Source organism: Arvicola amphibius, chromosome 11 (genome assembly GCF_903992535.2).
Source record: "Arvicola amphibius chromosome 11, mArvAmp1.2, whole genome shotgun sequence".
NCBI lineage: Eukaryota > Metazoa > Chordata > Mammalia > Rodentia > Cricetidae > Arvicola > Arvicola amphibius.
Window position 1 is genome coordinate 15579584 of NC_052057.2, and position 13722 is coordinate 15593305.

General features: G+C 40.1%; 1 protein-coding gene across 4 annotated transcripts; it reads left to right on the forward strand.

Moving 5' to 3' along the window:
* Nucleotides 1-504: 504 nt before the first annotated feature.
* Ccnl1 (cyclin L1) lies at nucleotides 505-12962 on the forward strand. 4 transcript variants are annotated; one of them, XM_038347398.1, is made up of 11 exons: nucleotides 505-912; nucleotides 1152-1226; nucleotides 1690-1799; nucleotides 7453-7573; nucleotides 8477-8541; nucleotides 10222-10321; nucleotides 10422-10526; nucleotides 10609-10750; nucleotides 11118-11229; nucleotides 11331-11429; nucleotides 12177-12962. In XM_038347398.1, exons 1-11 carry the CDS (start codon nucleotides 601-603, stop codon nucleotides 12523-12525), a joined length of 1590 nt encoding a protein of 529 aa, XP_038203326.1. In that variant the 5' UTR covers nucleotides 505-600; the 3' UTR covers nucleotides 12526-12962. The 4 variants fall into 4 exon arrangements, 3 of the variants coding, with proteins under 3 accessions (XP_038203326.1, XP_038203328.1, XP_038203327.1); XM_038347400.2 differs by lacking the exon at nucleotides 505-912 and adding an exon at nucleotides 3433-3505 and having other exon boundaries at nucleotides 1198-1226; XM_038347399.1 differs by lacking the exons at nucleotides 505-912; nucleotides 1152-1226; nucleotides 1690-1799 and adding an exon at nucleotides 1843-3505.
* The last annotated feature ends 760 nt before the right edge of the window (nucleotides 12963-13722 follow it).

Below are 13722 nucleotides of genomic sequence, written 5' to 3' on the forward strand. Positions count from 1 at the left end.
ACTTTCCTAGTAGGAACCATCTGGGATCAGACTCCCTCGTGCCGTGAAGTCGCGGGCGTAACGTTCTCAGCCTACATCTATTTCTGGAGCCAGGGATTTTCCAGATTACCGTAAAGCCGGCGAGGTGAGGTCAGGGGCCAGGCCTACTTTTCCAGGGGCCTACACCCCGACACCGACGCGCGCTTGCTCGGAGTTTCCCGGAACCCCGCGCGCGCCCCCCCCCCCCCCCTGAAACTCTGAAGCCACCCAGTCCGGAGTCACTTCGCACACCGGTGTCGCCGCCGGCCAGAAGCCGACCCGCCAGGGGAGACAACGGATCACCCGGTGCCTGAAGGGACCGCCTAACCCGCAGCCCCCCGCCGCCGCGGTCTGCGAGGCTCCACGCCCACCTCCGAAACCGGGAGGAACTCGTTGGCGCTCCCCGGGGCCGCGCGGGGCGGAGCGGGGCGGCGGCGGCGTGGTGACGTCAGGGCGGAAGCGCACGCTGCGTGCGGCGGCCTGGAAGCCGGCGGTCACGGGCACATCCGCCGCGCCGAGGACTCTGGTTAGTCTCGCTCTGGGTTCCGGCTGCGTCGGCCTTGCGTGCAGCTCGCTGGCACCATGGCGTCCGGGCCTCACCCGACCTCGACCGCCGCTGCCGCCGCCGCCTCGGCAGCCTCCGCCGCCCCTAGCGCCGGCGGCTCCAGCTCGGGCACGACGACCACGACGACGACGACGACCGGAGGGATCCTGATCGGCGACCGCCTGTATTCGGAGGTGTCGCTCACCATCGACCACTCGCTGATCCCGGAGGAGCGGCTGTCGCCGACGCCGTCCATGCAGGACGGCCTGGACCTGCCCAGCGAGACGGACCTGCGCATCCTGGGCTGCGAGCTCATCCAGGCCGCCGGCATTCTCCTCCGGCTGCCTCAGGTGAGCGGCACCGGGTGGTGGCCGCGGCCGGGTCTCTCGGGAGCCGGGGTCGGGGTGGTGGTGGTGGTGGCGGCGGCGGCGGCGGGAGCTCGGGGCGGCCGGGGAGGGGGCCGGGGGCCGGCGGCGCCGCGCGGCCCGGGCGGGGGAAGGGGAGCGGCGAGAGGCCGCACAAGATGGCGGCGGCGCCTGGTGCGGGCCCGCCTGACCCCGGCGCTTCCGTTCTCCTCTCTTGTCTGCAGGTGGCGATGGCAACGGGGCAGGTGTTGTTCCATCGCTTTTTCTACTCCAAGTCGTTCGTCAAACACAGTTTCGAGGTGAGCTCGGCGGAGGCGGGCGAGAAGGGGGTTGCCTCATCCGGAAGCGGGGAGGAAGGGGTAGTAACCAGCTTTTCCAGAAAGGGAGTGGTTAGCCTAGGCCTTTGTACCTAGTTCCCACCCAGAAGGAAACGGGGCCCTTAGAACGTGTTCCAGGAACTAGAAAATGGATCCTGAGCCCACGTGCTCGGGCACCAAGAACTGCATTTTTCAGGCCCCCGAACAACTCGTGAGAGTTTACTTGATTCTGGTCCAGAATTAAAGAGCCGTTGAGCAATAAAGCGTATATAGCTGGTAGGCCCCGTGCGCTAAAAATGTCGCTCTTGATTGGTTTGATTTCGCCAAAAGCCCTGTTGTACCATAGAGTCACTCATTTAAAAATAAGTTTGTTAGATTTTGGGCAGGGTTGTGTCCAGTTTAGCGTTGCGCTTCATTATAAGTTTTGTCCCTCGTGGCTTTTCAGATTGTTGCCATGGCCTGTATTAATCTCGCGTCAAAAATAGAAGAAGCACCAAGAAGAATAAGAGATGTGATTAATGTATTCCACCACCTCCGCCAGTTAAGAGGAAAAAGGTAAGATTGGCCTATTGAACATAGTACTCCTTACTACTGCTGTTGTACGCCAATCATCGAGTCGAAACATCTTTTTTTTTCCCTCAAGTCAGTATGGATGCAAAAAAAAAAAAAACTGACATTAGGCGTTGAAATTCACATAGGAACCCTAAAACTTTTTTAAGACCCTGAATTAACCAGCTATCTAAAGTTTGTAGAGGCAGTTGCTTTGTGGACAATCCAGGGAGTGCTGTGAAGCCAGTCCCTTGGCTTAAGCTTAAACAAGAAAGGGAGCTCGGTTGGCTCCAGTGGGAGTGTATTCTGTAAGTTCTCTTTCCCCTCCCCTCTCTGGAACACTGAAGGCTGGACCTGGAAGCTCTGTAGTTCAAGTTAATATTGTGGCCAAGTTCCGTGTAGGTTGTTTTTCTGCTTGGAGTCCCAGTTTCTTCATCAATTGAGGTTGGCTTTTGTTAGAGTACTTCTCCACATTGAACTACGCTATATCGAATAATACCGGATCTGAAAGGACTGGAGGATGGTAAAGTTGGAAGTTTGAAGTCAAAGGGATTGAACAGGTATTTTGTTTTGGTTAGATACAGTCTCAGTGAGTGGGTTAGAAAAATAACGCATTGAGTTGCCTTCGGATAGGGCTCTTTATCTTGTAAGAAAATACAGTCTGAAACAGTATCTTTGAGGTGGACTGATAATCTGGTAACTTTACGTGGGCCTATGCCTTCATCTGTGGCAGTACCGAAGTTTGTCGCGGGCCTCACTGTTCAACGGGCGGTTCTAGTGTAGTCATTGTGCAGGCGAGTTTCTGAGCAATTGTGATGCGTTTGAAAGACGTTAGTTGTGAAAAGATGAGTTGTTTTGGGAACTGGGTGTTGCTTAGTCCAAATGAGCATCATACATAGTCTTTATTGATGGAGTCTCTAAGTTGGTGGTAGTGAAGGTATAGTAGATAAGCAAATGTTAAAGTGAGTTCAAAGTGGACAGCATGGTCAAAAATTGCTGCCGTTTTTTTATGCATATATAGCTTGTTTTGTTCTTTTCTTCATACTTTTTCAGCCCTATCTTTTCTCATCTAGTTCTTTTGAAAACGTTTTTAGTTCATAAAGAAAGTAAGAGAAATGGGGGACTTTTGAACTGGTGTTTAGTATCTTCTGAGCTTATATTTGTATTTAGATACGTGGCTGATTCTTTTTTCAGGGTGTTCTTAAATGAAACACTGAAAATACAGAATTTTTATCTTTAGTCAAAGGGCTCTGCTTTAAAAGGACATTTTCTAGTATATGAGTCATTGAGCCAACTATAATCACATCTTGGCGTTTTCCTATGGGACTTAACTTTCCTCCCTTGGTGTCAGAATAGGATCGTTTTAACTATGAAACTTCAGAATTAAAAATAATCTAATCTGACTGACTTGTGTTGGATGTAACTGCATTTTTGGCCATCATTAAAGAGAAATTGATTTTGTTTCAATGTTATGAGTTCGATTATAGCATGAAATTCTTAAAGAAGTTAATTGCATGGAAGCCCCCCCTTTTAAAAGCAGGATATAAGTGTTTCTATGCATATTACAAGTTTACTCAGACATGTAACTTGTATATGTTATTAACTTCAACTCTTTTTTCCCTTGCAACCGACTATACAGCGACCAGCTACATTTACCAAAGCCTGGGTGATGTGGAGTGGTACATAGAGATGAAGCTGTCGTCATGGCAACAGTGAGTGAAGTATCGAAAATCCCCAAGGAGAAGCCAGTGTTCTGAGAATAGGTCACTGGAATCGGGGACTAACAGGTTGGCCACTGGTGAACCATTTAGAGAAAACAAAAAAACTCCTGTTTCTTGTTATAAGCTTTTTTCTTTGCTGTCCAAGTTATTAAAACTGTAGCTTAGTAAGATGTTTTGTGTTCTTTGGATAGGATATGGTTAGAAAATAAATGTTATATTCTAATTAATTTGTCTTGAATTCTAGTTCATTTGTGAATGCTATCTAGGTTACTGTATGGCCTTGACAGGTACTTGGGGGGGCATTCGTGTATGTTTTTGGTCCTGACTACATAACGATAAATAGTAAATACAAATGTCCAGTCCTCAATATGAAATGTTTGACTTGCCCCCATAAGGTTTTTTTTATAATTTGATAGTTCTTCAGAATAGCTGAATTTAAAGGAAAACAAAAGCTATTCATACCAGTAGTTTACAATTTTATTTATATGTAACATATTTGCAGTATGTTAAAGTTTTTTCTTTAAAAAGAAGTCTCTGTTAATATCTTTTAAGATAAGTGTTACAAGATGAACTTTTCAAGATTTGACTGCTTTTATTGGTGACTGTTGATGCTATTTTCAATGTATAGTAAAGTAAGAATTGGAAGGGTCAGGTCAATATTGTCATTTTATCTAACCATTTAGTTTATTTCTGTGGTTCGTGGGTAGCTTCAGTTTGACACTTGAGGAATGTTCCTATTTCAAAATAAGCATTAGAGATTTCTGTGTGTATTAATTACCCATCTGGTTTATGGTGTAGAGTAGGAATCTCGTCTCTGTATTAATTATCCATCTGGTTTATGGTGTAGATCCTTGTACTACTTCCATAGTATCAGTCCTTGTTTGGAACATGAGAGACTAACCATGCTTGAACCTTAGTTCTAAATTTTTGTCATTCGTGTGCTGTTTCAATCATACACTATAGAAAGTAGCTATCATACAAGTTTCCAATAAACAGACCCAGATTTCCTAAAGATTGAAATTTTATTTCAAATAAGTTAATGAACAAAGTTTGGTAATAAAGAGCCTTCAGAGGTGGAGATTGGTAGTTTGAGTGTTGCCACTACTCCTGAATTTTGAATAGATGAGGACTTACTACCTCAGCTTTAAGTGCCACCTCTTCATCTAGTGCTGGTCCAAGGGTGTTTACTTGATTGGGAGGAAATTTTACCAAGCCTTGATTCAACTTAATGTATTGTTGAAAAATACTTCTGATTGATTACTTTGTTAATATAAAAAGCTTTTGTTACTTAAATGCTTTTTCAGAATTTTTGTTTACTGATTTATGGAGATATTTTCTGTTTTATCATGGTATAAAATGCTTTCGTTAAGATAGTTATTAATTTTGTATTCATTGAGCTTGCCTTGATTTATAAGGTAAATCAATTCTGAACAAAGTGAAGACGAGAGATTATGCATTTACAAAGCTAACTTGGAAAATTGGTAGTGGCAAGACTAAATAAGAACTTAGATGGTTAAGTTGTAAGGTAATGGGTTTGTTTCCTTGGTCTGTTTTAAAATCGTGAGAGTTGGAGTTTTAAGATTCAGGGTCTCACTTGGTAGCTTGGGGTGGCCTAAAGTTTATGCCCTTTGTGCCTTAACTACCTCCCTCCTGGGATTAAACAAGTCTGTGCCCCTTCATGTTCTTTGGGATTCTGATGGTGGACAGTGTGCTTATGGCTGAGTGAGGAGTAAGTCCAAGATACTTGTTTAAGTAGAATTAGTGGTGAATCCTTAAATTTGTCACCAGTTGGTAGCCACAATTGAAAAATGTTCACCTGCTTAATCGCAAATTTTATAATAACTATATAAAGCAGTTTTCTTAGTAGGATATAGTATAAATTTTAACACATTAAGGAAAAGTAAGACAGAGTTTGACTTTTGTGAACTATTTATATAGGGATTCCCCACCCCCAAGATAAGTTTGTAGCTTTGGAGTCTGTGCTGGAACTACCTCTGTAGATAAAGGAGCCCTCAAAATCACAGATATCTGCCTGTCTCTACCCACTTGCAGCCCCCTCCTCCTAAAGTGCTGGGATTAAAGGTGTTTACCGCCACCACCTGGCTTGTAAAGGGATTTTAATGGTGCTGTTTACTGTCTGGATTTCAGGGGTTAAGAGCTAAGCTGTGTTCAGATAAAACACTGGATGGAGCCTCTTTGACTTCTAATACCAATTGAAGGACAAGCTTGTAATGCATATATAAAACATGAAAAATCGTAAACCCTTACATAGTGTCTTTTTGGGTGTGTTTTCATACATATATTGGTTGTTCGCATTTGAGATAAGCGGCCTTTTTCCCCCCAAAGTGCAATTTGCGGCTATTGTCCTGATAAAACCCATTCATTACAGACCATTCTACTTAGCTGCCATAACACTTCTCACTCTTTAAAGATGTAGTAGAAATTGAACTTAGATCAGTTTTCCATAATTACTTTGTTACTCTTGATGTTACTTCTGCCAGCTATTAATAGTTTAACACAAAGTTACAGAATAGCAGTAACTGGATTTTGCTTTTGAGTGAAAATAAGGAAAATATAAATTAATTTTTTACTCTCATAGCCTGGTACCAGGAAGGTAGTTAATGTACTTCATTGCATTTTTTTTCTGAGTCTTGTGTTAACCCAGTTTAGTCTCAGTTCCCCTGATGGTAGTGGAGAATATCCTTGAAGTCTTTGTCTCCACATTCTTCTCCTCCCATCCCTGAATAGTGCTGGGCTTAGGAGTGTGAGCTGGGGCTCCTGCTCAACATTACAGATTAGATTGTTTTATTACCTTTAAGTGGTTATGCTTAAATAGGTTGTTTAAGAAGTATTCAGGCAGTATATTCTCTCTAGAGCATAAAACTTATAGCTTGGCTGGAAATGAATTGTTTGAGAAAGCATTTAAATATTCTACCCGTATACTTATTGTAAAATCATTAATAGATGTGTACATCTTGCTGGTTAGAGGTAAGAATGTATCAAAAACCATGGTAAATTTCATAGATCACATTAACATTACTCAACTGGCAGATTATAAAACAAGCCAGATTGCACTTGCTGCTAATATGACCCACTCCAGTGGGTGAGGCAAGATGAGCTTCATAGCAAGACTTTTTCTTAAAAAAAAATTACGTGATGTACACGAGATGACTTTTTCTATGAGTGACCAGGTGTTCCTTCTCCCAATATGAAAAGACGCAACTCAGGACATCCCACACAGCTGTGAATGTGGTTCCTGTTCCCTCTCTGCAGCCTTATAGTCTCACAGGACCTACATTGTTACCTAATTTACTCTTAAATCCATCTTTTAAAAATATTTACTTTCATTGATAACTGAGTTGATTTTTGTTGTTGGTGTTTTAGTTTGGTTTTGTTTTGGTGGGTTTTTGTTTTTTTGTTTTGGCCAGGGGTGGGTGGCTAATTAAGCAGACAAATATTCTTTGTATATTTGTTTTTAGTGTGTTGTTCCAGAAAGGAAATCAGAATTAACTACCTGTTTTTTTCCTTAGGTTTCATTTTGACCATAAACTTTAGCAGAGGGTTTACTCAAAAAGAATTTTTTTAAATCTTTGTTTATATTAGAACTTTATACTAAATCTTTCAGGATCACATTGGTTCTTACTGGGAAGTTTCTGTGAGGCTGAGGTTTGTGCCAATAATGTTTATCACTGAAGTTAAGTGCGTAAGTTAAGAGACCTAAGAATATGTGTTTTTTCAAGTTGGTTTAGGAGCTTTGTCTAGTTGTATATAATTAGCATAACTTGGACAGCATAAGATTAATGCTTTAACTTGTTAGCAGGAGTTTAAAAAGCTGGTTTCTGTTGCCAATAGTTGGTTGGAAGGGAAAATGGAGATGCCACAAATAAAAGGTTTTGGATGTGCAAAACAGTTTTGATTTTATTTCTTACAAACTATAGGACTCCAAGCCCTCTGATCCTTGATCAGAACTACATTAACACCAAAAATCAAGTTATCAAGGCAGAAAGGAGGGTGCTAAAGGAGTTGGGATTTTGTGTTCATGTCAAGCATCCCCATAAGGTGAGTTATAGAGTGCAGAAGTTAAATTTCGTAAGTATTAGGGCTTTTCTTAAAAATTTTTACTTATGTGGAGAGTTAACCTGAATTTTCAAAAGCTTTATTTTGGATGTTGATGTTTGTCAGTAAAAATGGGACTGATCAGGCTTTATTATTAGTAATTGTGTGCTCATGAATATTCTTTGTGGTTAAGTTCTAGTTTTTCCACCTAACAAACTCATGTGATAAAATTCCTCATGTAAGGAATGAGTTGCACATACCCGCTAAAGTGTTGAAAAGGGTAGCTGCTGGCTGTAAACCATTGATGAAAGCTTTCCCTTTTGACTTTCCTGTTACCCTTATGAACAGTGGTTGCAAGAGTTGGGTATTGAGATAGCTAGCTCTGCTGTTAACTGGGTGACTCTGGCTGGTAACTTACTTCATTTCCATTTTTCTAAAATTATAAGATGATGGTAATATGAGTCCAGAAACACTTGGCATGAGCTGAAATAGTTCTATGTACTTAGTGTGTCTTGCTGGGAACCAAATATAAGGCAAGCACTCTATCTCATTGAGTTATGTAGCTTTTGTTTAAGAAACTTTAGTGTACTAAATAAAGCTTTACTGCAGAAATTAATTACTGTGATGCTTAGTGTTTCTAGAAAGTGTGCTGTGGCCATTGTGTACAATGATAGTTATATTCTGCCCTTTCTGATGAATTCTAGAAAACACTGAGTTATTAACCACCACTTCTGTAAGCACATTTTTAGAGCTGAGTAATGCGTCAACACCAAGTCTTGAGCATGTTCTGCATTGACCTGTAGCTGTAATGTTAGAACTAATTAACACTTCATATGGCTTATTCATTGAACTCTGCTGTGAAAGAGCCACTCATGTGCTAAATGGTGTTTTCTCCCTTGTCCTCAGATCATTGTAATGTATTTACAAGTCTTAGAATGTGAACGTAACCAAACCCTGGTTCAAACTGCCTGGTAAGTTGCTTTTTTACATTTCTTCTTTTAGTCGGGAAAACAGAAGCAGAAATAAAGTAAGTTTCATTTTATTTTCCTTCCAAAGTAATGAAATAAGTTTGGGGTATTTTGTTTTTGTTGTTTTTTAACCAAAATGTAAATAATGCTTATTTCTGCTTCCTGTTTTCTTGGCTTGACTAATTACTTTTAATGGAGAACTCAATTTAACTTTGTTCTTTTTTCTACTCTTTAATTAAAGGGTAGTCCATGATGGTAAGTCATAGAACTCTGCCCTCTGCACTTCAGCCCATGACCTCAGGATGGCCTGATTGGCTAGCCTGCTCTCCAGCCAATCCAGTGCAAGCTCTCATCCGAGATTCACTGAAGTGGTCCATATCCATCTGGCAGCATCTTCTAGTTCTGTCGGGGTGTCAAAAGGATTTGTATATTTGCTTCTAGAAGTAACTATGCATCATGCCTATGTATTTAATGTATACCTGTAACTATCAAAATGAATATTTCATTTTTGATAGATTGTTGTCCAGCCAATATGAATTGTTTTTTTTTTTTTTTAATTGGGTTCAGTTAAATTTCTACTTGGAATGTGTATAGCATCCGTTCTACCAAGGAGGCTACCTTATGCTTGTAGCTTTAAATGGGTGCCTGTTGCCATTTGAGGTAACTCGAGCTGTTGAGGTGGTATAGGCTGTGATATAACGAGCATTTAATTTTTAAAAAGTTAATGTTATTTAAGTATTTTTGAACTTGGGCCTTTGAGATGCAGAAAGGTTAAGCAAGGAAATTGGTTTAGCATAAATGATTCATATGACTGCTGATAAACAAGCATTAAATAATTCTGGACTATCCCAGAAATATTTTTTTTTTTTTTTTTTTTTTTTTTTTTTTAATGACGGCCATGCTTCTCTTGGGCTCAGTAGATACTGGTAACTTTAGAAAAGCCACATTGCTTTATCAAATGCATGAGTTTTCAATGTATTCTGTGCAGCAAAAAAAAAAATATACAATAGTTTTAAACAATTGTAAGGATTTTAAAAATAATCCATTTAATTTCCAGCTCAGGCCTTTTAGCAAATTATAAAGTTTTTTAGTTAAGGAATTTTATTGCAAAGTTTTACTAGACGTTTCAGAAGTTTATTTATTAAATTATTGTTTTATTTATACTTAATTGCAAAAAGGTATGTAACAAGGCCATTGTGTATATTTATTGCTCACTTTGCTACCTAGATTTTTTTAAGTGTTTTTTTTTCCCTCTTTCTAACTGTAAGAGTAACTTGATGGGTTCTTACTAAAAATACCTTTTTACCCCTGTTTCTGGTATTGGAATTTTTTTTTTTAAAGAACTTGGTTGACACTGCTTTTCATTATGGATAAAGGAGAGATGGTCAGTAACTAATGGCTTGAAGTATTGTTGGAGTGGTGAGATCTGAACCACGCTGGGTCAGAATTGACGCCAAATCACTGTTTTATAGTAATGTGTTGAGGGAGGGTCTTAGGGGTGAGATCTGTATTGTTTATAAGTGCTGTGGGGAAAGGGTTAGAAACTGTTAACATAATAAAGTTTAAAGATGTGAATATGAGGAGAAGAAAAAAGAATGAAGTAGATTGAGTCTCCAATTTTATATGCACGTCAGAAGAATCTGTTTGCTTTTGGACTAAGCTGATAGCTGAAATGTTTTTCAGGAATTACATGAATGACAGTCTTCGAACCAATGTTTTTGTTCGCTTTCAACCAGAGACGATAGCATGTGCTTGTATCTACCTTGCAGCTAGAGCACTTCAGGTAAGTGTAACCCGCTGAGTTTTACAAATTTGTAAATTCCAAGAAATTGGTACATCTTAGAGGAACAGAAGTTTGAACCGTTCTATTTTTAATGGTTTAGATTCCATTGCCAACTCGGCCCCATTGGTTTCTTCTTTTTGGTACCACAGAAGAGGAGATCCAAGAAATCTGCATAGAGACACTTAGACTTTACACCAGGAAAAAGGTAATTTCAGATATATTCAGTTTGGTGCTGATGGCATTTTCAGGAATCTAAAGGCAATACTAACTTGATTTTCATCCAACAGCCAAACTATGAATTGTTGGAAAAAGAAGTAGAAAAAAGAAAAGTAGCATTACAGGAAGCCAAATTAAAAGCAAAGGGATTGAATCCTGATGGAACGCCAGCCCTTTCAACGCTCGGTGGATTTTCTCCAGCCTCTAAACCATGTAAGATGGCAGTCTGAATTGAATGAGATGTGAGCGTTGTGTACTTTGTTAGAAAGGTATGGCATTGGTCAGTTACTTAGAGACCATTAAGAAATTGTTGCTGGAAGCCGGGCAGTGGTGGTGCACGCCTTTAATCCCAGCAATTGGGCGGCAGAGGCAGGCGGATCTCTGGGTTCAAGGCCAGCCTGGTCTACAAGAGCTAGTTCCAGGACAGGCTCTAAAAACCCTGTCTCAAAAAAACCAAAAAAGAAATTGTTGCTGGGCTTTTTTGAGACAAATCAGTCTTAAGTGTTAGAAGTGTAAGCTGTGTTGAGAACTTGTTCTCTGCTAAATCCTGTCTTGATATATTGTCCTTATTTATTAAAAGCATCACCGAGAGAAGTAAAAGCTGAAGAGAAGTCACCAATCTCCATTAATGTGAAGACAGTCAAAAAAGAACCTGAGGACAGACAACAGGCTTCCAAAAGCCCGTATAATGGGTGAGTGTACTTCAAGGGATTGACTATTTATTCATTGTTAAACCTTTATCTACTAAAACAATGTAAAAAAAATACCGCTGGCTTTTTTTTTCTTTTTAAAGTGTAAGAAAAGACAGCAAGAGAAGCAGAAACAGCAGAAGTGCTAGTAGATCAAGGTCACGAACCAGATCGCGGTCTAGATCACACACCCCAAGAAGACAGTGAGTAATGGAAGATGGGATGTGGGCGTTAGGTTAGCAATAAGTATTTGGGTTGTTTAGCATGAATTACTGTATACCATCAGGATTACAAGCATGCTTTAGGATTAGGCTTAAAAAGAAGTAAACTTAGGGACACTCTTCAAATGTGATTGTTCAGTTTGTTTTAAAATATGCATATGTTCAGAAGTTAGAGGAAAATTTGTAAAAATCACCACTATGTGGGTGTCGCAGCACAAACTCTGGTCTTTGTGCTTGGTGGCAGGCCCCTTTTCCTGTTGAGCCATCTCACTGACCCTAGTAATGTGCCTGAGTGGCATATTGTGCATTGTTTTTGTTCCTCCAGCCCCTCATTTACTGAGTTGTCCAGAAAATGTGGGGTTATATTTATATAAAATTATCTATTATAGGAAAGCATTCTTTACATTCAGTTTGTTAAAATTGTAAATATTTCATTAATGTTGTATTAAAAAGCCTTAAAGACTTCTCGTCAGCTTTGTAATTAGATGCAGCTTCTTCTGATGCACTTTGATTATGTGGGAGATACTCATTTTTTAAAAAGGCATGTAGTTCAGTGCAGTATAGGCATCAGATATGTCAGATATGTAAAGCTTCAGTCGAGAGGTCAGGGGGTGGAGACTGAGGAACATGGTCAGTTCAGCTTTTCATTGCTCATTGTTTTAAACATAGTAATGATTAATCTATTGCCAATAGAAATTGAACCTAAACTTGACACTTCTATTGTCTAAGTTATAATAATAGGCGAAGTCGATCTGGAACATACAGCTCAAGGTCAAGGAGCAGGTCCCGCAGTCACAGTGACAGCCCTCGAAGACATCACAACCATGGTTCTCCTCACCTGAAGGCCAAACATAGCAGAGAAGACTTAAAAAGCTCAAATAGACATGGCCATAAAAGGAAAAAATCACGGTCTCGATCTCAGAGCAAATCTCGGGATCACTCAGATGTTACTAAGAAACACAGGCATGAAAGGGGACATCACAGAGATAGGCGTGAAAGATCTCGCTCCTTTGAGAGATCCCATAAAGGCAAACACCACGGCAGCAGTCGCTCAGGACACAGCAGGCATAGGCGTTGACTTTCTTCCTCTGACATTGCATCGGTTCCTGGTTTTGCCTGTATGCAGTGTGATGTATGGACTCAATCAGAACATAAAGTGATTAGGAATTGATTTATTAAAATTGTCTAGGTCTCTAGAAACACTGAGGACATTTTCTTTGGAAAAGAACTATGTTAAGGTTTTTTGCACATTAAAATGCCCTAGCAGTATCTCATTGAAAACCATGGTCAGGTTCAATTGTACTTTATTATAGTTGTGTATTGTTTATTGCTATAAAAACTGGAGTGTGAATTCTGTAAAAATGTATCTTATTTTTATACAGATAAAACTTGCAGACACTGTTCTATTTAAGTGGTTATTTGTTTAAATGATGGTGAATACTTTCTTAACACTGGTTTGTCTGCATGTGTAAAGATTTTTACAAGGAAATAAAATACAAATCTTGTTTTTCTAAACTGCTTCAAATATCTTATTTAAATTGCTAAGAAGCAAGATTTTAATGGTAAGATGGCTTTGCACTGATTTCTGACAGGTATGGTTTGGGGTAAAGTCTTATCTACAGTATGCAATGGTCCTTTGTATATATGAAAAGCAGATGGGTGTGTTAATGAACCACTAAAATGCAAAACCTGATTTGAACTTAATGTATCAGAGGGCAATTCTAAATCTTAACTGTTGGTAATGTGAACTTAGCAATTGAACAAACCACAGACAGAGCATAAAGCTACCATCTATGGAGGTTTTAAGTGTTCTAGCATGCCTGACATTCAGTGGTACAGCTTAATTTAGGATTGTCAAATTCAATAACGAGATCATAAAGTAAAAATTGATTACAAAGACATGAAACAATTCATGCACAAATGGGTCATCAAATTACAGGAGGAGGAGATTCTTTGGCATAGGAGGGTATCTTACGCTACTCGGACTGGGTTATGTTCAGACATTAAGGTGCATGTCTTGTATGCATGGTGTGGGGTAAGGAGAGTAGTCAGGAAACCACCCTGTACTGCCAGTTCTCTTATGGGCACAGTTCATTGGGCACCTCTCACCAGGTGGCAAGCACATTTATTCTCTGAGCCATCTTACCAGCTTCTACATAATTGTTAAAAAAACTTGCATTTTTTGAAACATGGTCTCACTCTTGTGGCCTAGAACTCACCTACAAATTGATAGATGTATCTCTAAAAAACGTAGAAGACAGACTTGGAGGAAAGA